At 36.1% G+C, this 24866-nt stretch overlaps 2 protein-coding genes across 4 annotated transcripts in view; both read right to left on the reverse strand.

Annotated features, from left to right (window-relative positions):
- Window positions 1–383: 383 nt before the first annotated feature.
- On the reverse strand, window positions 384–17635 carry LOC106051383 (eukaryotic translation initiation factor 2A-like). The gene is made up of 17 exons (XM_056013019.1): window positions 17445–17635; window positions 16345–16411; window positions 16086–16160; window positions 14336–14454; window positions 13431–13530; window positions 11156–11238; window positions 9722–9822; window positions 8520–8637; window positions 6603–6713; window positions 6038–6106; window positions 5616–5717; window positions 4784–4958; window positions 4528–4682; window positions 3372–3544; window positions 2024–2143; window positions 1656–1721; window positions 384–533 (listed from the first exon to the last, which is right to left on the reverse strand). The coding sequence occupies exons 1-17, from the start codon at window positions 17461–17463 to the stop codon at window positions 465–467; spliced, it is 1722 nt and encodes a 573-aa protein (XP_055868994.1). The 5' UTR covers window positions 17464–17635; the 3' UTR covers window positions 384–464.
- A 5551-nt stretch (window positions 17636–23186) lies between these two features.
- Window positions 23187–24866, reverse strand: part of LOC106051385 (uncharacterized) — a 46301-nt gene continuing 44621 nt past the window's right edge. For 2 of the 3 annotated variants that reach the window (XM_056013229.1, XM_056013227.1), the window contains exons 20-21: window positions 24297–24399; window positions 23187–23403 (exon numbers count right to left, since the gene is read on the reverse strand). In XM_056013229.1, the coding sequence (XP_055869204.1) occupies window positions 24376–24399 (24 nt within the window). In that variant the 3' untranslated portion in view covers window positions 23187–23403; window positions 24297–24375. The remainder of the gene's footprint in view (window positions 23404–24296; window positions 24400–24866) is intronic. The other variant, XM_056013228.1, reaches the window with a different exon arrangement.

Here is a 24866-nt window from a genome sequence, read left to right on the forward strand (position 1 = left end):
AAACACTGAACCATAATCTTCTTCCCTAGGGCTATTAGAGCATGGAATGGGTTGTCTGAATCAGCCAAGAAAACCAATGACTTGGCAGAATTCAAGTAATTGATTAACATGCATGACTAGATTGACCTAGGAACATGCATAGGTCATAATCATCTTCTTTTTTGAAGTAACATCTGTATTTCTTAAGATATTAAAAATACATTTATATGTTGTATGATCCTTAATAATGAATGGCTTATAGACAACAAACGTCCAGACCCATAGACTCAACAATGCAATCTCTAATGTTGAAGACTAATACTTCTACGGAGCTTAACTTCTCAAATAAAACACGCTTGTCTACAAAATAAAAATATTTCATTAATTATTAATGAAACAAAACATTTGCTAAAATTCTAAAACTTTTATTAAATAACATTAAAGCATAAAATCATTTGACAGTTGTACACTCTTATACAATGCTGTCAACAATTTCCCAACTCCAGATCTTTTATTTCCTTCAGAAGTGAATCCAAACTTTTAATCTTCTCCAACTAGAAAAACAGGGGAAAAAAAAGAAAGTACATACAATTATTATGTCCTATTAGACTCAATCATAAAGTCTGCTCCAAGCTGAACACAATCTCAGTTAATATAGTTAGAAAACACAATAAAATAAATAAATTATAGCTTTTATATAGCGCTACTTTCATGCTTATAGCTTGCTCAGAGCGCTATGGACCAATCTCATTGGTGGACCAGTGGGGGAGACGGGGTATATAAGAGAAGGTTTTTCTCGTGCTGCCTTTAGGTGCTCAGTAAACACAACTCTGCTCGAGTCGGGTGTTGAACCTCAAGCCCCCTTCACAGGTAGCCAAGTTGAAGTGTACTTAGCCTCTAGACCCCGCTTCACAGTAATGAAATGTATACATCTGTTATGTTCTCATAGTGCTTGGAGTCTACTCTATGTTTACTATGAGTGCCATATAAAGCAAATTATTATTATTCATAGCATTTTGTCTTCTGTTCTCCACAAATTCGGTACTAACGTCCAATGAAATATATTGAGTTAATCTAATTTATAACAAAGTTATGGCAATTAAAATTAGAAGTCAGTATTACAAACCTTGTCCCAAATTTTTAGTACTTTTTTTTTTCGTGTTGACGAAATCTTGATTAATGAATATGTGGCATGTACTCAATACAAACACCATAAAATGAAGGTAGGGTTAATTTTAATTTGGTCAAGGGAGGTAAATAAAGATCATATAACTACAAGTTAAATTGTTGGTAAAAAAAAGGGAAAACATGGGTCTTAATGCTGAATGTACTTTTTCCCCCCCTTGTTTTGAAAGCAAGAATTGGTAATCATTTCCTAAAAATCTTGATAGAAAATTAAATACAGGTAATAGGAATTGTAGCAATAAGCAAAATACTTGATGCCCCTCGCCCTGGTACTACAGCCACCACATTGCCATTTAATATCTCGGTCTGAACTGATGTGTCTTGTTTTACAGTTACAGAAGCACCATTAAAAATATAAGTTAATGTGCATAGTGTAACAATGTCAATCTTACATGTGTAATTCTGCACTTATGTGTCTAGTGTCAGTAACTACACTGCCAATATAACAATAACAAGTGAGATATATATACGAGTGTATTCTGGTGAACTACCTGGTTTTTCTCCATTTCTTTCCCTGAGGCTTGTTGGTCTTGTAACTTTTGAATCTGTTGTACTTTCTGTAAATTAATATTTGTATTTCAAAGAGTACAATTTTGATTTAAAAAAAAAAGGAAGAGCTTCACCACAAAAGACATTAGAACAACATGAATTTGAACATAAATTAATGAAATATTAATTGATACTTAGAACAAGAAAGACATTTAAAAAAACAACAACATACAAACAAAGCTTATACGAAGTGTAATTGTATCAATTAGTTTGGATCAGTCATGTAATTAAATTTGTAATAGAGCTAGACACACAACAATAAATCTGTGCGATAAATAATATTTTTACTAGTAGTTTTTGTTTATCTCACCTTGTGTAAATTTCTTAACTTTTTATCAACCTCTGGAATTCCAGTAGTATTAAAGTCCACAGACTGTGAGCTAGGTGTTTCTGATGAGGAAGCAAACTCTTGTGGCTTGGTGCCTTCTTCCTAGAGAATTTTTGATGGATACAATTATGAAATATAAACAAGCAGTAAAATTTTGTTAAGGATACATTTTTTTAACTATTTCATCATTTAAGATAATAAAATCCAAAAAATATTTAGATGTAACTCAAACAGTGTCATGGTACAAAAGAAAGCTGAACTTTTAGAGTACTAGGCTGCTGCATCAATAAACAGACTTTGAGTCCTATGAAAACTTTGATACTTAGGAATTGAGGATACATCTATTAAGGACATAAAATTTCTTGGTTATTGAGCTGGCTGTTCATAAAGGTATGCTACAATGAGTGACTTGTTTTTCAATTTATTGTGAAGAAGGTTTTGAAAAAATACAACACACAGAACTCAGTAGATAAAACAATATCTCAGTATTTCATTAGTTTGCACACAACATATAAAAGAAAAACTAAAATGGCTTTTGATGTTATAAAAGTGTTTTTACTGAAAGAACTGAGAATTAAACTGACTACCTATTGATTTCTTCTTCACTTTATAAATCCATAAAAAAAACCTTAGAAAACTTGCCAATACATTTTAAGTTTTAGAAACTTCTTACCAAGTTAGGTAATCCCCACCTTCTCTTTTTAAATGAAGATTCAAGATGTTATATGAAATAACCCAGTATATACAGCAAAAACAAATTCAAACATAACCATGTGAAAAGTGGCAATGCCTATTTCTTTAATATGATGCCAGAGTTGAAGCATTCAAAATGCCAACTGATAAATAGTACCTGGTACCCAGTGCTTTGTTTGTAAAAAGAATAGGTGCTGGTACTCAGTAGTTGATTGCCTAACTTTTAACCACTAAAAATAAATAATGTACGTAAAAATACAAAAAAAAAGTAATAATTTTTTCAAAAAGTTGCCGGTACACCGTACCGGTGCGTACCCTCACAAAAAAAGCCCTGTTGGTACCTATTAAAGTGGTACATAGACCACAGTTGTGGTGGCCAAGTAAATTACTTCCAAGGCAAGGGGGTCTGAAATTCAAATTCAAGTAAATAGCAAAATTAGAATGTCAAGGATATCCCTGAATTTATTCAACTCTTGGGAAAACCTAAAGTTTGAAAAAATAAAGTTAGGTTGGTCACAGCACCCTCAATATTAATAAATAATACATCATTTGCCTCATGAATGGAAAGGGAAATTACTCATTTACATAGACACGGAGAGCATTAAATGTCCACTATTCCAAGTAAATGTTTAATCACCTGGGCAGCTTTGGCTTTGCGAGCTTCTCTTTTCTTCTTGTTTTTGCTGACAGACTTATCTCCCTCCTTTGCTTTGGCATTAGATGGAGGCTCATACTCATGAAGCGGAGCAGGGGCTGGGCGAGGGGCATCTTGATTCCTGGCATGTGGAGGTCTGTAAGCTGCAGCTTGGGCTGTAATCAGCAATAAAAATAATAAGCAAAAGAAAGAAATGCCTATTTTTTTTTTATTTCAAAGTTTAATCATAACATTATGGTTGTTATAAAGTAGTAGTATTCACATCAACAACAAAATGTTATATTCTACCTTATCTTAAATTCAAAGGTGAGAAAGGAAAAGAAGTACTCAAGTTATTATCTAAAAGCAAATACAAATCTGTTTTTTTTCTCAACTCCAATATAAAATGATAACCATAATGTGGTTCATGATACAATAGCCCTTTTATCAGAATATAATCCACAAATATATATGACTGCTAATAGGGCTGGGTTGGGCATACAATGTGCAGAACAAGGGAAAATATTGCAATGCAGGCTCTAGATACACTGAAACCCACAGGGGAAGAGAAAGGTTAGGGGAACAAAGCAAACATAGAGGAGATCAGTGGAACAAGAATTAAAGACAGCACAATGCCCAGAACAGAATCTAATGATGAAGTACTGAGCAGCCCTATGCTCTACTGGGAGTGAATAGGATTACAGTAAGTCAAATGTAAGTCATTGTTCATAATATAATTGTGTAAACCAATGCAAAAATTTATAAACAGTGACTCCTTTAAAGAAAAAAACTAGTCTTCTGCTGCTATGTGTACAAGTCTTGTTAATGTTGAGCGTTTGTTGGTTACTTTCAGTTATCAAAATACAGGGATGATTCAATTTAATTGGTCAAACAGAAATGTTGCTGGATTGGGCAAACAGGAAAATATTGCAAAGCAGGTACTGGATTTGAACCAACAGGGGAAGAGAAAGGCTGGGAGCCTAAAGCAAACTTGGGGGAGATCAGTGGAACATGAAGCGAAAGTCATGGCTCAACTAATGGGAATCGCCCAGAACAGTCTGATGATGATGTACTGTTGTGGCTCAATGCTCCACTAGAAGTCACGAGAACTAAGTCAAGTTCAACTCTAAAACAATCTACACAGCACTAAAAACTTTACCTTTTGGCTGCTCAACAACACTTTCCACAGGCTTGACATTGATTGCAAAGTCTTGAATCTGACTGGTTGGCTGCCAGCAGGCTTGCCAGAGTTCAGCATGACCAGCTATAAAGTGCTGAAGCATCAGCGTCCCACTGTAGTGCCAGATTCTTATTCTAATATAAAAACACTATGCCGTTATACATTTTATTTTTTTTATTATTAACTTTATGACTTTGGGTTAACAAAATAAAGCTGAAAACTTTACACTGATTACCCATTTCCTACTCTTAGCCTTGGGGCAGTTGTAGCTGTGAGTAAATGCTGGCCATCAGGTGACCATTCTAAATATGTTGTATCTGTGGCTTGAGTTTTGGCAATTAGCTTCTTATTCTTCATATCCCAGAATTCCAGGTTACCTGCAAGATTTCCAAATCCAGCAAGGCACAGGATTAATGAAGGTTAAGGAAAAAAACAACAACAGCTAGTTGATGATATTTAATAACAACGTCACAGCAGCACCTTTTTACAAAGCTTTTATCAAGTTTGACTGTCTGGTAAAAAGTTAGAACAAGATATTCTCCCACACCCATTCTCTGATCAAGATGAAACTTTGCAAATATTCATTGGCATAGATAATACATAAATGAATACAAAGAATTCAATTTGTCAATTAATTACTAGTTATTAATTATTTTGTTTGATACCAACATGGGAAATCAATCTTTCAAAATTCACAGATATAGTTGAATATGTCAGATTTTGTTGACTCAAATAATTGTACACATTATTTCTCCGACACCCATTCTTGGATTAAGTTGAACCTTTAAACAATTATTTATTGTACGATACCTAAACATTTATCGAAAAATCAATAAATTATCAGTTAATTATTAGTGATTAATTATTTTGTTTGGTATCAAAAAAGGGAATGAACTTATCAGTTAATTATTAGTAATTTATTATTTTGTTTGGTATCAAAAAAAGGGAAATAGCTTGTACATTATTGTTAAGTGGAGTTCTATTCCCTAGATAAGATTTGTTTTTTTAATAATTTAAAAAAAAATATTTTGCTAATTTCCATTTAGCTGGTAACCATAAAAGGATATTATTTCCTTGTTTGTTGAAACTGCAGAAGTTTCGAGGTCCAGTTCCAAAATCAAAGACTGGCTCACATTTTGTGTTATAAATAGTAGTCTTAGCTGGCATATCTTTTTACATGTTAAGCAAAAGTTTATAATAAAATGAACATAAATGACAAAACAAAAAAAAAGACATTATTTGTTAAACAGTAGAAAAATCTGAAAATATAGATTATCAAATTAGACTAATTTCTAACCAACAAGTCAATTTGACTATTTCAATGATATAATCAAGACATTGATTATATTTTCTATCTAATCAAATCTGAAAGGCGTCAGATTAGAAATCACAGCGAAGTTAATATCACGTATTGAACAAGTTACAAAATGAGAAGAAAATTCAATTTTACAATCATTCAGCTATGAATTCAAAGTGACCACAAGGATACAACCGTGAATAACTATAAACTCTGAATTAGTCGGTGTCCACTCCACATGATAAACTGGACCACTTTTTTCTGTAAAACAGCAAGAAAAAAAAAATTAATAAAATCACAATAAAAAAATTATCTCGTACAAATAAAATAATACACCCTGGTGTCTGACCTACTGGATGTTTGGGGTAATGGGTTTGTAAAAACAAATTTGGCAGAAAAAAGTATTCCCTACAATTCTTCTTCTAGCCAGCTTTTTGCTGCTGAGCTGTAAACTCTTCTGCAGTCTGAGCAAAGAAAAAGAGTGCAGTTTTTTTTCAGCTGTACCCCACAACCATACAGGTGGTTTGTTGTGATAAAAGGGTCTGCCTCACCTATCCCTTAGTCTGTGGACCATTGGGGCACCACACATGATCTGTATTTGAAATGTAAGCATGAGGCTAACTCAGAAATACCTGGCTCAACAATATAAAACTGACAAAACTTTAAAAAAAAAAAAAACTAAATGAAATTGATTGACTTTCTTAACGATGAACAAATAATACATTATTTCAATTGAACCCATATAAGCACTACTCACGAGGGGGCACAAAACAACTCTCTCCTTTTTTAGATAAGAAGTGTAATGCCTGTTCTCCATAGTATGAACTGTCAGAGCTCTCTGTTGACGTCAGCACAAGGAGGCAGGTTCCTTAGTCACAACATATAATAATGATTAGAATTTTTATTTTGAATGTCTTAAAACAAACAATAAAAAAAAATATAAAAAAATATAGTTTTCTTTTAAGCACATAATGCAGTTTTTTGACTGTGGTAAGGGATTACGATGGTGAGCAAAATGAGGGATTGTTTATGACACAAAATATTTACACTGCTTATTAGAAGGGTGGATTCAGGAGAATTTTGAACAAATATTTAAAGCCTTTGGTCTCAACCATGATTTGCACTAAGTGCTCTCTGTGTGTCAGTCAACTAATGTGACCAGACAGCCCAGACACCAGTGGAATAGTTAAAAAAATGAGAATCTGTAACGCATTGCTATTTGTGTTTTTCACAATTTGTTTTGGAGAGAATTATTATCTCACAAATTGCACCTTGCAATCTATAGGGCAGATGATGTTAAGGTCAAGAGCAGGGTGTCCTGTGGCCAGCACAAACTGCCGTGGCTTTACCCTAATAAACTTGGGTACCCATTAGAGTTGGGTGGACTCAGGAGCGCTCTGAAAATTCAGAAATTCAAAATCCCAGTCTGTACCAAAATTAGAATCCTGCACCCCAGGTTCGGAAGCCAAGCACTTAACCACTTGGCCACTGTGCCCCCCTGGTTCGAAGGTACCTCTACTTAATAAACACAGTGTAGAATATATTCTCCCTTAGTATAATACTTTCAAAATCAATTGAATGAAACAAGAAATCTAGCTATGAACAAAAAGAAAAAGAGTAATCACTAGCACAAAAAGAATATCAACTTGACTGACATTGTTGAATAAGTAAAGCCCAACTTGACTGACATATAATATTATCATTGAATAAGTATTGCCAATTGAAGATACTGACAATCTATATCCATCCATCACCTAAAAACAACCAATGAACTATCTACCTACAAAACAATGACCCTGAAAAATAGTTTTACCTTATAAAGTATTGCACAAAAACTTTTCTGGATTGTTTACATCATAAAAATTAGTCTTTTCAGTTTTTTTCTAAATAATAATAAGGCTTGTCTTTGAGTCTTAAGATTAGTGAGGAATGCAGTTTTTCAAGTGGCTGCTCAGCCCAAGCTGTGACCTACATACCTATATGTTTACATCAATGTCTCTCCAAGGTCTTTGAGACATTTTAGTTTACCAATAAACACATGTTTTATTTACATGTACACAATATGACCTAATAACTTGGTCAGCTCTCTCTCTCTCTGCGTGTGCACTGAAGACTAAGTGCACATTGGCAAATTAGTACACAGTGCAGCAAGTCCGAAGATTAATGACCTGCCCTGTGCTGGGCCGTAATAGCTTTTTTTTTTTAAGTAACTGCAACATATGCATGTGAGACATGGAAGTCATCTGTCAAAAGTGAGAAAAGGCTAAATGTGGCTCAACAAAAATGGCTGAGACGGATTTTGGGAGTCAGTTACACAAATTGGGTCTCAAACAAGGAAATCCTTTGCCGAACAGGGAGTCGAACAATTAGTGAGGTTGTGACAGAGCGTCACATGAGGTTTGCGGGACATGTTCTCCTACAAAATGAACTACGTATACCAAGAGTTGTGATGGCATGGAGGCCAATACGAGGAAAGTGCAAACAGGGATGTCCTCGTATTACTTGGTGCCACACCTTCATGGAAGACCTCAGAACAGTGGACACCAGGTGGGAGGAGGCTTCAGACATTGCCAATGACAGATCTTTATGGAGACAGCTTGCTGCCCAATGCGCCGAACGGCGCGGGAGGACCTAAGTCTAAGTAAGTAAGTCTAATTAGATCTAGTTGACTTACCAATTTTATTCCAAAAGAAGTTTACCCTATCAGCCTTGAAGAAACTTTTATTAGCCAACATAGACTCTGGACCAGAGAAGTTTGGGTATTGATAGATACGAGCAAATGATGGTTGACCCTACCAAACAATAAAAAGAAAATTAATTAAAGTTTGGATTTTTTTGTAGATACAATGAAACTTAATGCTGACCTCATAGCTTGGACACTAAATATATAATACCAGTACTTTTTTTTCTAAATCAGACATTTTTACTTATATGAGAATTCGCCCCTCAAAATTTCAGCATGGTTTATCTGTAACAAATGACTACATATTTTATTTAAGTGACCTAGACTTCCAAAAAAAAAATTAGTTAAATATTTTTTTCAAAGTTGCACTACATAAAAGCTATTCGATAAAAAAAAAAGCTACTTGATTTTTAAAACATTTGCATTTGTACAGCACAGCATTCATGCAATAGCATGGTCAATACATGGACTCGTGTTTCTATGCTACCTGTGGGTTCTCAGCAAACAAAACTCAGCTTAAGTTATAATTCCAATACAAAATTCCTGGTCAACATAGGAATTCAAATTTGAGTCCTTTTGATAGACTGCCACTCAGTCACACATCCTACAATTTTTGGAACCTAAAATAATACTTTAGCACTAAAAATGGTAACTTAAATCTTTATAATTAGAATAAGCATCTTTTTTTTTTTTTTTTTGTAATCACTACAAGGTTGGGAAAACCCCACCGGAATAAAATATGATCCATACTTATTTACAGTTTAAAAAAAACCCACTGAATATTAAAAGCTTCTTTGTTTTTTTTTTTAATTTAAGTCAGTAAGATGAGAATTGAAAAATCAAAGGTACTCAGGTTTAATTGGATCCCTTTTAGGTAATCAGAATATAAAATCGCCTAAATCTAGATCTAAAAAAGCTCATTACGAAAAATCGACAATGCCAGACTTCAAAAGTTTGCTTATCTGCTATACTTTGCAGCTGGCCATTGACTAGATGTCTTGCACCCATGGGAAGAAAGACAACTTCCTTTTATCCCAATAAAAACTAAGTTAAAAAAGTTAAAGTTTTTCAATTACTTTTTAAAGTCTTCAAATGAACTGCTCCTTTTATTCCAGACTGTAAACATTCCCAAAAAAAAAAAAAAAAAAAAAAGAAACGTACCAATACAATGTGTTAGTAATTGAACTACATACCTTAGCCCCAGGAACATAGGTGGCAATAACATACGGTGGCTTACACAGAGCCAGACTAAATGCTGAGACTTTCTGGAGGTGTAGCTTGTTGGCGATGGTTTCTGTAACACATTCACTTTAAATAGGTGCATACAGAAGGACAAATACTTTAGAGTACTTAATTTAAATTACCAGTATAATTAATTCTTATACAACTTTAATACTAGATAATATAAGTAGGTGCATACAGAATTCCAAATACTTTAATTTCTTCAATTATATTTATTATTATTAAACTAATTTCTACTTATGTATTGATGTTCGACATATGTGACCTTTCACCTTTGAGTCAATTTGCCATTTCCATTTAATCCAATTACTGTCCTTTGACCTCATCATACTCACTGTTTTCTTCTTTATAAATGTTGTACCCCATTGCTGTGCACACAATTGTCACTGTGTACCCCAAGTGATTTAAGGATATAACTTAAATTTTATAAAGAAAGAAATTTTGAAGTGGTCCTAAGCCGGAAATCTAAAAAGGCCTAAGAAGACATGGTTTATCCAAGACTACCTGTTTAGCATGTGCAAGACTTGCAAAAAGATTGGAACGAAATAGAACAAAGCTAAAGGATTTGCATCATCATAGATTTTCACTAAAGGTGAATATCTATCAAAGTCAAATTAAAGTTGGTTATACTAAACAATTATTTTATTTGAAACACTTTTCAAATTTCTTCTGAACTTTAAGTAGCTTAAGGTCTTTGACATACTGTCATGTATCAGTTTTAGAACCCCTGTAATATTTGGTGACTGGTGGTCACTGAGCTATTCCGTGCGGTCAGCACGAGTTTTTGTTTGGTCGGGGACTGACCACGAGGTGGACACCTCAGTTAAGTGTAGACTCCCGTAGGGAGAGGAGCGCTATGATCTCCTTAGGTATATTGTATGAGCACTGAGTGATTATTATGTAGTATGCAGTTCTTTTCATTGGATTAACATTTGTGATGGCTTAAGTTGCCAATATCTTTTGTGAACTATATTGTATGTCAATAAATTTCATGTCTGCTACCAGTGTGTTTATCAATAATTCTAAATGTTGTCGTTGGAGACTTTAGTATACTAGTGTTATTACGCACTTGCAAATCGAGTGTGTGTAAGAAAGTATTTAGTTAAGAAGAACATTATAGTAGTACCAGAATACGACATTTGCGTCATCACGCCTACAACAACCAGGCCGTGACACATACAAATACTTACCTCCAATTAACTAACTGTGTCAGTCATGTTTAAGTTTAGGGCATGCAAGTTTGATTGGATAATTACATGCAAAGTAGTTTAACACCCTTTTTATTTCACAAATTTTATTCTAAAATTGATAAGACCTATTTATAGTTCTATCCCACAAGCTGAAAGTATGGATAATGAGAAATAGTTCAAAGAAAATCAAGTTACCAAAATTATTGTTTTCATAGAAGTGTAACTCATTATTTACATTACGAACACAGATGCCTTCATCACAGCTCCACTCGGGATCCCTGGAGACAAATAGACAATTATTAGCTTTACTTTCATTGATCAGTCATTTCAAGGGGTTGAATGGATACAGTAAAATTCCCTTGTAATCTATGTGTTAAGTTATTTCAAAAGACTCACAGTGGGATAGTAGAGGACATTGAATTAAGCCAGTGCTTCCTAAACCTTTTCTCTAATGGACCATTTCACACCTCCCATGCAATAAGCGGAACACTTGGTTTATTTTTTAGAGAGTTTAATTCACCAGGTGGCCTACTAGTTAATGATTGTAATCACAACAAATTTCCGTAAGGATCAATAAAGCAGTCTTAGTCTTAGTTTGGGAAACACTGAATTAAGCAAACAAACAATATTTCTGCAATGTATTACTCATACAAATGCTAGTGCTTGTTCCAAGAACAAAAAAATGCAGTGTACACAAGAAGGTCTCAAAGAGATTTGTAAACAGGGAGTTCATCTTTACATTAACTTCTTGAAGATGTGAGACTTTACACAGAATAGTAGACACGTAAAAGTGGGTTAAGACTTTTATTCATTTCCTATACTAGTATTTTTCTGTTGGAAAACATATATTTATAGAGAGTGAGGAGATGAGCTTGTTTCGGGGTCCACAAATCAGTCTGTTCAGTCAATAAGTTTCAAGCTTCATGTAAAGTTTAAAAAATGTATTATTCCATTAGGATGTGTATTATTGTTTGTAAAATGTTTTATAAGTTTCGGATGTTCCTTCAGAGTTGAAGATAATTACTTCCTAGTCCAAGCCTCCCGCAGGACGACGAGGGATGGGAGCGGGCAGGGTTTGAACCCGGGACCATTGATGAATCTGAACGACAGTCCAGCGTGCAAACCGCACGACCAGGCAGCCATCCTGCTTGTTAATGCTTGCTTATTATTGTGTGTGTTCAATGTTTTCATGATTTCTACTTCAGGATTTGAACTATTTTAATTTGTAAAGAAGACTTCTTTTATTTCTTCACCTGATCAGGTATCTCCAGCAGACTTTGGACATTGTGGCATGAGATTTAACTTCTGAAATACCAAAACATATTAACCACCCAATTCTATTGTTACAGTTATGAGGAACCTGAGATGAACTCCAATTGGGAACAGAGCAGGAAGGACTAATCCTCCCTTAGTGCTCTGGCAAGAAACTGGGTCATACCTCGTAATGCCTCCATAGCCTCCAGAATGTCCTTAGCTACTAGAGCTGGGGACACCTGTACAAGATATGCAACACTGTTTCAATGCTCTCCATAGTGACGGCATCGGGAGTCATAGTTCAGACGGAACCGGGCAAAGTATGCCCCAATAGGACTGTGTTTCATTCTACACTGCACAATAATTGCCTGGTCTGATCTCCTCAACCGCCACCATGGATCGACGGGATCTGAGTGACGCATACGCTGCCAGACACCACGGGACCTGTCAGATTCCTTCCTGGACTTTAACCACTTCTCATGAATGGGTGATCAGATTTCTGCCACAGCTTCTAACAACAAGTTTGGTGCTTCAAGTTGACTGGCTGCCAAAGCTACCTTCTTGCAAGGACGTCTGCCGTGTCACTGCCCCGCACGCTTCAATGTGAGGGTGTCCACTGCATAAAAATGACAGTTCCAATAAATGCTACAAGGAACCAGATGTGATTGACATTATCTACCACAACTGTCCTATAGAAAGACACGAAGAAGAATAATCACTTTCCATCATATTTTTCACTGGAATGTTTATAAGGGTGTTGTGGAGTGAATGTGTGTGTTTATGATGTAACCATGAGAAAAGGGGAGTGAATGTTTTTGGTTTTGTAGACAGAAGAGTTTCTGATGAAATCATGAGGGGTCTGCGTAATTCCAGTGACTGGAAAGGAAAGTTGAAAGAGATGAGACAGAAAGGACCTGTATTTGTAGAGAGTTACAATTTGTTTTAATTATCATTTAACTTGTTTTACATACATCTACTTTCAAGCTGAATCTGTATATATTGTTAATAAAAGTTACCTTAAGTTTTAATTAATCAAGAAGTTTTTTCAAGTTTATTTAAATTTAAACATTAAAAAAAAAAAAAACGTCTACATTGGTTTAGTTGTAATAGCTGTTTGGAGCTATGAACCAATGCCAAGGAGCCATAATAGGTTTTTTAAACATACATTGCTTAATATTTATATAACATTCATATAGTTCTAAATGTTACACTATACCAGCCTATTTGCTTTTTCTGTATCAAAGATTTTTTGATTGTCCAGGACTTGACATCCAGCAGGTGCAGATTGGGAATCCCTGTCCCTTGCTCACGGTTCACTGCATTTCAATAAGACAATATCAACTAAATAAACTTTACCAAATTTCCATCAGAGATATACAAAATTTTTACTTATAAAGATATTTTAAATCAATTGTTTTAATGATATTCCTCTTTTTATTCAACTATTTTTTTTTAAATTTATTTTAATAATTCTTCATATTTCAAAAGCTTTATTGATTAACAGCTCCATCACCATGCTGCCTCAAAATCAATGATATTGTTGAAAAACAATATATGATGACAGTTGTTTGTTCTTTATTAAAACCTTGTTAAACTTATTTAACAATGAAAACCTGGTGATAAAAACTACTGTTGAAATAAAACTAAAACACATAAAAAAAAGTAAAGTTCCTCTATCAGACCTTGGGAATCTATAAGGCAGATGATGATAAGGTCATCGATTATTAAAACATTGTTAAACTTATTTAACAAAGAGTACCTGGCGATAAAAACTACTGTTGAAATAAACTAAAACACTTTTTAAAAAAAAAGTAAAGTTCCTGTTTCAGACCTTGGGAATCTATAAGGCAGATGATGATAAGGTCATAGATTTCTTTGGCCAAAGGTTAACGAAAAGGGTATCATCTGTCATGTGGCCTACACAACCACCAACTGCCTTTACTTTCCTTAACTAAAGCCAGGTACCCATTAGAGTTGGGTAGACTCAGGGGAGACTAAAAATCCCAAAATTCAAAATCTTAGTCTTTACTGAGATTCAAACCCAGGACTCCAAACACTTAACCACTCAGCCACCACTCCCCACAAAACACTTAAAACATTAAATAAAGTTCTCTAAAGTACCTGTGTAGTTGCTCCAACAGGCTAACACAGTTGCACGTGGCGAGAACTTTAATGCCACAACTTTTGGTAAATTGACTTCATGTATAACTTCCATTGTTTTAGTGTCCAGTAAAAAAATGCTGAAAATTTGTGTGCAAAAAAATGATGTAACAAGTGGTAGTTTATATATTCAGGTAAGAAGAAACAAACACAAAAAAACTTATACATAAAATGAAAGGAAACTAAAAACAAGCAAAATATAAAAATCCTTTAAAAAAAATGCTCTAAAGCTTACATAAAGGGGAAGAACTCCACCCTTAAAACTATATCTATCAATAATGTACAAGTTATTTTCCTTATTTGTTATCCAACAAAATAATTAATGACCAATAATTAATTGACTAATTAGTTTTTTTTTTTATTTCATGTTTTATTAGATAAAGGCCAATAAATAATTGTTTTCAGCATCAACTTGATAGGATGTGTTAGGGAGAAATAGTATTAACAATTACTTAAAGGGACTAAACCCAACAAATTTAGTCATAGATGTGAATACTGAAGGATTAGTTTCCTTGTTGGTATCAAGCAAAATAATTAAATTACCAGTTATAATTGACAACTTGGTTACTTTTAAAAAAAATGATTCATGTCTTTGCCAATAAATAATTGTGCGACGTTTCAAGTTGATCAGAAAATGGGTGTGCTGAATCGAAATGTTGGCGTTGGAAAAGTACTCTTGAAAACCAAAAAAAAAATCAATAAGAGTGTCTGACAAAAGTCAAAATCAATCTAAGTGCACTAATAAAAGCATTTATAGACTATCAATGATTCTATTACTAGCAACTGGTAAGAATATTAGCAAATCTAATCATCTCAAGAGATGATCTTTTTCCTTAGCAACTTCTTGTGTGACTAAAGAGGCCAATCCTTAATACACAGCTGTGGTAACCAAAACAAACTATAAGCTAAAGTGTTACAGACCACTCATGCACTGAACCTTTACTACAAACTAGAAAACTATAGAAATTAAAGCTCAGGCCTCAAAGAACAGTAATATTATTCCAAGGATGGTAACACCACTCTCTAACCAACAATTCAATGAAATCACCACAAAAAAAAAATTCTTCCTATCTTAAATCTAGATTCTGTAAACAAATTATGCAAAATACTATATAATAATCCTCTTCAGCACTCTTGCCAACCAGCTGCTCTTAGTCCTCTCTAAGACTAGGGGCTATACTTAGGATTTGAAAATGCCCTTGACTGCTAACAATATGTAAAATGCAAAGTTAAGTTTCCCTTTCAGATCTTGCGATCTATAGGGCAGATAATATAAAGATCATCTGTTTCTGTGGCCCTAGGTTAACAAGGGTGTCATGTGGCCAGCACAACAACCAACTGCCTTTACTTTTCCCCAACTAATATCAGGTACCCATTACAGCTGGGTGGACTCAGGAGACGCCCTTAAGATTTAAAATAAAAAATTCCAGTCTTCATCAGGATTCAAACACAGGTTCAGAAGCCAAGCACTTTATCACTCAGCCACCGTGCCTAATATATGTATAAGTGAAGTTAGGGGGTATTTGTACTAGCAACATGATTCCATCATGAACATTGGTACCGGTAACTGAGATTTTTAAGTCACAAATGAATTTTTAAAATAATGGCTTTTAGATTATTTTAACATCCATCGTTAATTACAAACAAAAAATGTAACCAACACCTGTACATGCAAGTGATGAGGCACCAAGGACTATAACTCTCTACTTACCTGTCAGCATTACACCAGGATAACAGGGAACCATCTTCAGAGAATGTCATACACTTGCAGTTGGCGCTCTGCTCTCTTTAAAAAGAAATAAAATAATGATGTTCATATTTAACTTTTTTTCCCACTTTAACACAGAGCTGCACTGATAGTTTAATACAGCATTATTACCCTTAATTATGTTCTTAATAAATTTCTTTAAATCTGCTATTCTAACATGACAAACAATATTGTATTCTAAATGATAGAACAAAATTCTTACAAGACATGAACAGGGTTCGAGTCACACTTTCCTCCATCCACAGTCCAGAGCCCATTAGCTCCGCGGACTGAAACAAAAATAAAGAAATTAATATTCAAAACTATTATTCACCTTTGTATCAGTTCTACACTGAATGAAAGGAGTTAAATAATTTGTCCTATAAACTGACCATAGCTTCCAGCTTGGTCAGTTTTAAAAATGTTTTACTTTGAGTATAAAAGTGTTTACTGATGTATTTTATTTTCCACCCTCTCCAGACAAACTTAAAATCACAATAACTTTTGAACCAATAATGCTAGCATCATAAATTTGGTGTTGGAAAGCATTTTTCACCCTCTTTCATTCTTTGACAATTTGTCATTAGTATTGGTTATTTTATTAATCTCAAAATAGCTTAGACCTAAATAAGTACTGGTACGGTAATGTGTCGGTAATGCGTTACTGGGCTTAGCACCGTCAGTTTCTAAGCAGAGCTGATCAGTGATAGATTCCTTCAATCGGAGCATGTGAAAATGACTAAAATCTGTCTGTCTTGACATGGCGTAAAAAGAAAATGATATAAATAAAAAAAAAAAAAAAGATTATAACACTTTTGAAACACCATACTTTTCACAAAATTTTAAGATTATACTTCTGTTACTTCTCGTGTGTTCAATAGTTTCTTAATATGTTCGATAAGATAAGAAAATGGTAAAACGATGTTCGATAATTTAATTTAAGCTTTTGAAAACATCGACCTGACCCACTTTAACATCAAATATAAGTTTAACTAGTAGTAATAGAATAAAAGATGTCTACTTTTAAAGAAAAATGTTAATTTTCAGTTTTTTTCTAGGTCTAATTTTTACGGAGATACATACACCAATTCAAACATAAAAAATATAGGCGACTGAGCTTAACTTGTTCGATAAACGTAAGTTACTGTAACTTTTTACTGTAACTACTGTAGTACTGTACACAGTGTAACTGTAAGTCTTATTACAATATTAGTCATTAACTCATTTGAATATCATAATTTAATTTTATCATTGTAATCATTGAATATGATAAAATATGATTTGAAAATGTAAGATTTCACACATTTCATTTTTTAAACTTACGAAAAATAAAGGGAGGCATTTATACAAAATAATCAATGAAATCTAGACTTCTAGATCTAAATTCTTTTTTTTTTTTTTTTTCAGAATGGATCTAGAGATATCTAGATCTACACTCTAGATTAGATCTCGACTCAAGTTACGAAGTTACATAGAATCTAGACTTTCTAGATCTAGCAAATGTAGTCAACACGAGTTATCCCCCTTTCTACGCATGTTGCTGCACTGATCTAGATATAATCCAACTTTTTATTCACTTTTTGAGACATAGATTTAGATACAGATCTACATAGAAAACCAGCTAGAAAAACTTAAAATCATAGATTCTTATTTAAAAAAAAGAAAGCCAAATTCTAAAGTCTAAAGCAGCTATTAATATTATAATTACGCTTTGACAATCCGTCATATTATCATAATGATGGATAGTTAAAATGATGAACAGTTAAAATAATAATTTATAGTGTAGGGTTACGAGATAGGCTACCCACAACTCCAGACAAAGGCGTAGCAAGGGTGGGGGAGGGAAAGGGAGAATTTGAAAATCTCCCGGGGCCCAAAAGAGTGTTAATTACATTAAAGATTAAATATTACGAAAAATGCAGGGACCCCCAAAGAGGTCAAGCCCCCGGGCCCCCAAATGATGTCAAAATTCCTAGCTACACCACTGACTCCAGAGGATGACAAAGACTTTTAAGGACGATTTTAAAACTGGATATCATGCAATTATGCAAGGCTGTATAACTACTTTATTAAATACCGTATTTCCAGAGGCGTAGCAAGGTGCTCGGGGGGCCGGGTTCTTGAATAAAATGTTGAGCCCCTTTCCATAGCTTATGACAAAAAGAAATATAGTCATCATGAAGGATTCTGTTGCATTCTGTCTGTGGCATTTTACGTCTCGAGAGACGATCTTTTCCCTTTGCAACTTCTTGTGTGACTAAAGAGGCCAATCCTTGATCCTTGTAAAAAGCAGTAGCATATTTTTTTTTTCAGGGCTTTCACTGCTGAGGTTACTTCCGAGCGAAGAATAGGATATTCGACGATATATGACACTAACGGGACATTTAGTATCTCTGAATCTTTTGAGATTTCAAAGTTATACAACTCTGAACAATATTCCGTCCATCTTCTTATCACATCCCATCCTTTCCCTCAATTTAAACATCTATTGTTTTTTTTATCTTGTATTGTGTTAGTTCTACCATGCTTCGAGGTAGTGAGGTCCTTTACTAAGTTGGTACGCTTTGTTACTGTCATTCCTGTTAAGTCCCTGTTCAATTTCTTGACACTTATCAAACCTCCACCTCTTCTTCGCTTCTTTCATTTCTTTTTTTTAATCGGAATGTTGACACTTTTGTGCTCGTGGGCACATTTTGGGTCGGACAACTTTTCCACCTATAAGCTCTCGTCGATAGTCACAGAGTTGGAGTATATCCTCTGTTTCCCAAGATGGTTTGTGCGGGAGGAGATCCCATAATACCCCCAAGGCTGTTTCTAAAAATACTATCTTTGACCTGTTGGATTGAGCATACCGACTCGTGTGTCGAGGTAATTGGAGTCCAGTCTATCTTTGACCTGTTGGATTGAGCATACCGACTTGTGTGTCGAGGTAATTGGAGTCCAGTCTATCTTTGACCTGTTGGATTGAGCATACCGACTCGTGTGTCGAGGTAATTGGAGTCCAGTCTATCTTTGACCTGTTGGATTGAGCATACCGACTCGTGTGTCGAGGTAATTGGAGTCCAGTCTATCTTTGACCTGTTGGATTGAGCATACCGACTCGTGTGTCGAGGTAATTGGAGTCCAGTCTATCTTTGACCTGTTGGATTGAGCATACCGACTCGTGTGTCGAGGTAATTGGAGTCCAGTCTATCTTTGACCTGTTGGATTGAGCATACCGACTCGTGTGTCGAGGTAATTGGAGTCCAGTCTATCTTTGACCTGTTGGATTGAACATACCGACTCGTGTGTCGAGGTAATTGGAGTCCAGTCTATCTTTGACCTGTTGGATTGAGCATACCGACTCGTGTGTCGAGGTAATTGGAGTCCAGTCTATCTTTGACTGTTGGATTGAGCATACCGACTTGTGTGTCGAGATCCGGGTAATTGGAGTCCAGTCTATCTTTGACCTGTTGGATTGAGCATACCGACTCGTGTGTCGAGGTAATTGGAGTCCAGTCTATCTTTGACCTGTTGGATTGAGCATACCGACTTGTGTGTCGAGATCCGGGTAATTGGAGTCCAGTCTATCTTTGACCTGTTGGATTGAGCATACCGACTCGTGTGTCGAGGTAATTGGAGTCCAGTCTATCTTTGACCTGTTGGATTGAGCATACCGACTCGTGTGTCGAGGTAATTGGAGTCCAGTCTATCTTTGACCTGTTGGATTGAGCATACCGACTCGTGTGTCGAGGTAATTGGAGTCCAGTCTATCTTTGACCTGTTGGATTGAGCATACCGACTCGTGTGTCGAGGTAATTGGAGTCCAGTCTATCTTTGACCTGTTGGATTGAGCATACCGACTCGTGTGTCGAGGTAATTGGAGTCCAGTCTATCTTTGACCTGTTGGATTGAGCATACCGACTCGTGTGTCGAGGTAATTGGAGTCCAGTCTATCTTTGACCTGTTGGATTGAGCATACCGACTCGTGTGTCGAGGTAATTGGAGTCCAGTCTATCTTTGACCTGTTGGATTGAGCATACCGACTCGTGTGTCGAGGTAATTGGAGTCCAGTCTATCTTTGACCTGTTGGATTGAGCATACCGACTCGTGTGTCGAGGTAATTGGAGTCCAGTCTATCTTTGACCTGTTGGATTGAGCATACCGACTCGTGTGTCGAGGTAATTGGAGTCCAGTCTATCTTTAGCTTGTACACCGGATACAACAAAAAGGTAGCTATTTATAGTTTTTTTTTGAGCCATGTATGAAAATAGGGGAGTGATGTAAGGGAAACGAGGCTGTAAGGGAGAAGAGGCTGTAAGGGAGGAGAGGCTGTAAGGGAGAAGAGGCTGTAAGGGAGAAGAGGCTGGAGACGAGGCTATAAGGGAGAAGAGGCTGGAGACGAGGCTGTAAGGGAGAAGAGGCTGTAAGGGAGAAGAGGCTGTAAGGGAGAAGAGGCTGTAAGGGAGAAGAGGCTGTAAGGGAGAAGAGGCTTGAGACGAGGCTGTAAGGGAGAAGAGGCTTGAGACGAGGCTGTAAGGGAGAAGAGACTGTAAGGGAGAAGAGGCTTGAGACGAGGCTGTAAGGGAGAAGAGGCTTGAGACGAGGCTGTAATGGAGAAGAGGCTGTAAGGGAGAAGAGACTGTAAGGGAGACGAGGCTGTAAGGGAGAAGAGGCTGTAAGGGAGAAGAGGCTGGAGACGAGGCTGTAAGGGAGAAGAGACTGGAGACGAGGCTGTAAGGGAGAAGAGGCTGTAAGGGAGAAGAGGCTGTAAGGGAGAAGAGGCTGTAAGGGAGAAGAGGCTTGAGACGAGGCTGTAAGGGAGAAGAGGCTTGAGACGAGGCTGTAAGGGAGAAGAGACTGTAAGGGAGAAGAGGCTTGAGACGAGGCTGTAAGGGAGAAGAGGCTTGAGACGAGGCTGTAATGGAGAAGAGGCTGTAAGGGAGAAGAGACTGTAAGGGAGACGAGGCTGTAAGGGAGAAGAGGCTGTAAGGGAGAAGAGGCTGGAGACGAGGCTGTAAGGGAGAAGAGACTGGAGACGAGGCTGTAAGGGAGAAGAGGCTGTAAGGGAGAAGAGGCTGTAAGGGAGAAGAGACTGGAGACGAGGCTGTAAGGGAGAAGAGGCTGTAAGGGAGAAGAGGCTGTAAGGGAGAAGAGGCTGTAAGGGAGAAGAGGCTGGAGACGAGGCTATAAGGGAGAAGAGGCTGGAGACGAGGCTGTAAAGGAGAAGAGGCTGTAAGGGTGAAGAGGCTGTAAGGGAGAAGAGGCTGTAAGGGAGAAGAGGCTGTAAGGGAGAAGAGGCTGGAGACGAGGCTATAAGGGAGAAGAGGCTGGAGACGAGGCTGTAAGGGAGAAGAGGCTGTAAGGGAGAAGAGACTGGAGACGAGGCTGTAAGGGAGAAGAGGCTGTAAGGGAGAAGAGGCTGTAAGGGAGAAGAGGCTGGAGACGAGGCTGTAAGGGAGAAGAGGCTGTAAGGGAGAAGAGGCTGGAGACGAGGTTGTAAGGGAGAAGAGACTGGAGACGAGGCTGTACGGGAGAAGAGGCTGCAAGGGAGAAGAGGCTGTAAGGGAGAAGAGGCTGGAGACGAGGCTATAAGGGAGAAGAGGTTGGAGACGTGGCTGTAAGGGCGAAGAGGCTGTAAGGGAGAAGAGGCTACAATGAAGTTGAAAGCTGTGTATATAGCCAACAGTTTTAAAAAGTGGCTTTCAAATTTTGTTTAAAAAAGATGTACGAGCTTTGTTTAAGTTCAATATTTAGAGGTCAATACGTATACAACGGTTAAGGAAAGGGGGCGGTTGAGTTAAAACGCTCCTTTTTAAAATAGGGGGGAAATGGCAAAACTTAGATCAAATTTCAAACATACCAGAACTCTATGCCTCGTCAACTAGCATAGCTCTAAGTCTCTAATCTGATCCAAGATTCCACACGGAACTCTATACGGGAATTGAGCTCTATAAATGTATTTTATTTGTTGATTTAGATCTAGATCTAGATGCAGGAAGTTTATAATTATTGCGCTGTTGTTTTTCGGCCTTTTTATTTTTCTATTTATTTAGGGGTCACCTAATTCATTTGGCATAGGGCTACCAATTACATAAGACCGACCCTGTTGGACTAGCTGTTTGGAGCTACAACTGAACAACCGAATGTCAAAACCCCTGCAGGACGGAAGGGGTTGAACCCGGGACTATGGTGACAACAATTTGAAGCGCATACCATAGAGGCAGATCAGTGGCGTAGCTAGAGTGGGGGAGAGGGGGGGTCAAAATTTGAAAATCCTCCCTGGCCCTTACGTGAGGGGGGCTTAAATGAGTGTCCAATTATTTTTTTTACATTAAATGTTAAGCCAATGCCATGTTATCTTGCTATTCATGTTGTCATGTAAATTAGTGACCATGTTGCATGTGTTCCGCGCATTAGACTTATTTCTTTATTTAGTATATTATCTCATGTCATGATGTCGTAGGTCAAAATTCAGGGCCCACCATAAAAAGGCCAAGCCCCCCCCCCCCCCAGCCCCAATCCCTTGCTACGCCACAGAGTAGATTGATAGAGCTCACGTAGAACAACAGACCAAAATCACCCGACGCTTCATATAAAACAATATCATAAAACACAGTCTATTGACTATATTAAAACAATAACATGCTGAATTGCGAATCACACATGTCTATTTCAACAATGACATGTTGAGTTGCGAATCACACATGTCTATTTCAACAATAACATGTTGAATTGCGAATCACAAATGTCTATTTCAACAATAACATGTTGAGTTGCGAATCACAAATGTCTATTTCAACAATAACATGTTGAGTTGCGAATCACACATGTCTATTTCAACAATAACATGTTGAGTTGCGAATCACAAATGTCTATTTCAACAATAACATGTTGAGTTGCGAATCACAAATGTCTATTTCAACAATAACATGTTGAGTTGCGAATCACAAATGTCTATTTCAACAATAACATGTTGAGTTGCGAGTCACACATGTCTATTTCAACAATGACATGTTGAGTTGCGAGTCACACATGTCTAATATATATTAGTAAAAACAAGAAGGTCAAAAATAATTTCCTCTAAAATGGTTTATTTTGCATTGATGTTAGGGCAATGATGTTAGGGCAATGATGTTAGGGCAATGATGTTAATGCACTTTTATTGGTTGGATGTTATCGCATTGATAGACAAACATTTCAGAATTTCATCTGTGGGACATCAACACATCCTTTGACATCCTCTGACATCCTCTGACATATTTGTAATTAATTGAACTGCACCCTCAAGTCAATGTTGACACTGTAAAAGAAATTAGAAAATACGATATTTGTTCCCTCAAGTTCGATCTAGGGTGTTTACAATGATTGATTTGTTGACAAGATAAAGGTCAACTTTTTTTTTTATTTAGATGGAAAATTGGGCGCGCGTTATTAAGGGTGCTTTTAGGCGAAATTGCATCACCGCGCTAAAGTTTCGTCTTTAGTTAAAAGGATAGCTTTAACATTTGACTTTTTGAAATAAAAAATATTAAATTCTAAAGTTGAATAATAACAAGCAAAATTAAAAAAATATTAACAAAAACGGAGAACTCCATATTTACAACTAAATAGCTCAATAATGTATACTTTATTTCCCTTTTTCGATATCAAACAAAATAGTTAATTATCAGTAATTAATTTACTAATTGGTTATTGTTTTTATTAATTCATTTTTTTGTTAGGACAATCGATATAATTGTGGAAAGTTTCAACTTGATCCGAAAATGGTTGTGGGAGAAATAACGTGTACAATTATCTAAGGGGACGAAATCTCACATATTTTGCCATATTAAATTCCCATGTTGGTATCAAACAACATAATTAATTACCAGTAATTAATTTAATAATTTGTTAATTTTTTGTTTTGTTTTGTACAATAAGTAGTTGTGGAAAGTTTCAACCTGATCCGAGAATGGGTGTGGGGGAAATAATGAGCTTAATATTTTTAACTGATAAACGTTTGTTAAAAAAAAATGCGTTCGCACAGAGCTAGTTATACATTTACTATAGTAGAAGGAGATTAGTTAGTTAACATTTACCTATCAGACTTCAACTCCTATTCGCTAACAAGAACTTTCAACTCTGATCCTCATTTTGAACAAATCCTTTCCAGGCTTAATAAAAATAAAAAAGGTCTTTGGTTCTTAAACTTACTCTGTCTACCTTTCACCCCTTCCCAGGTTGATCAGAACTGAAGCCTCTGATAGTGCTTCCTTACATCGTCAGCTAGAGCTCAATTCAAGCTGACTTCTGGGATCTTAAAGACAAAAAGGAAAATAATAAATATATAAATACCAGCGTAATTTCACAAGCGTATTCGAGGGTTAAAATACCCGCTTTCAGACCTTATGATCTATAGCGGAGATGAGTTCATCTCTTTCTCTGGCCTACGGTTAACGAAGGTGTCATGTGGCCAGCATAACGACCAACTGTCTTTACTTTTCCCCAACTAACGCCAGGTATCCATTAACTCTTTCTCTCCGTAATTATTTGTCCACGTTTTAAAAGGAATTCTTTATTTTGCTCATTACTATTTCACTCCCCTGTTATGATTGGGCTTCAATAGCTTAGTTGTTTGTTACCAGAAAATGTTTTATTTGGTATAGAATTAAAGGGGGATGCATGCACTTTTTATTTAACATAAAGTCAAGTATAAAAAAATAAACATTAATTTAATGTAATGAGGAACAAATCAACGTATCGTCGATTAGGAGAGAAAGAGTT

The sequence above is a fragment of the Biomphalaria glabrata genome, chromosome 15 (genome assembly GCF_947242115.1).
Source record: "Biomphalaria glabrata chromosome 15, xgBioGlab47.1, whole genome shotgun sequence".
In the NCBI taxonomy this organism is placed as follows: Eukaryota; Metazoa; Mollusca; class Gastropoda; family Planorbidae; genus Biomphalaria; species Biomphalaria glabrata.

Coding starts and splice junctions, on each gene's coding strand:
- LOC106051383 (XM_056013019.1), bottom strand. Junction 14,455..16,085: donor TCCTGGTGTAATGCTGACAG/GTAAGTAGAGAG, acceptor ACAAATTTTCAG/CATTTTTTTACTGGACACTA. Junction 9,823..11,155: donor CTATGAAAACAATAATTTTG/GTAACTTGATTT, acceptor AATGTGTTACAG/AAACCATCGCCAACAAGCTA.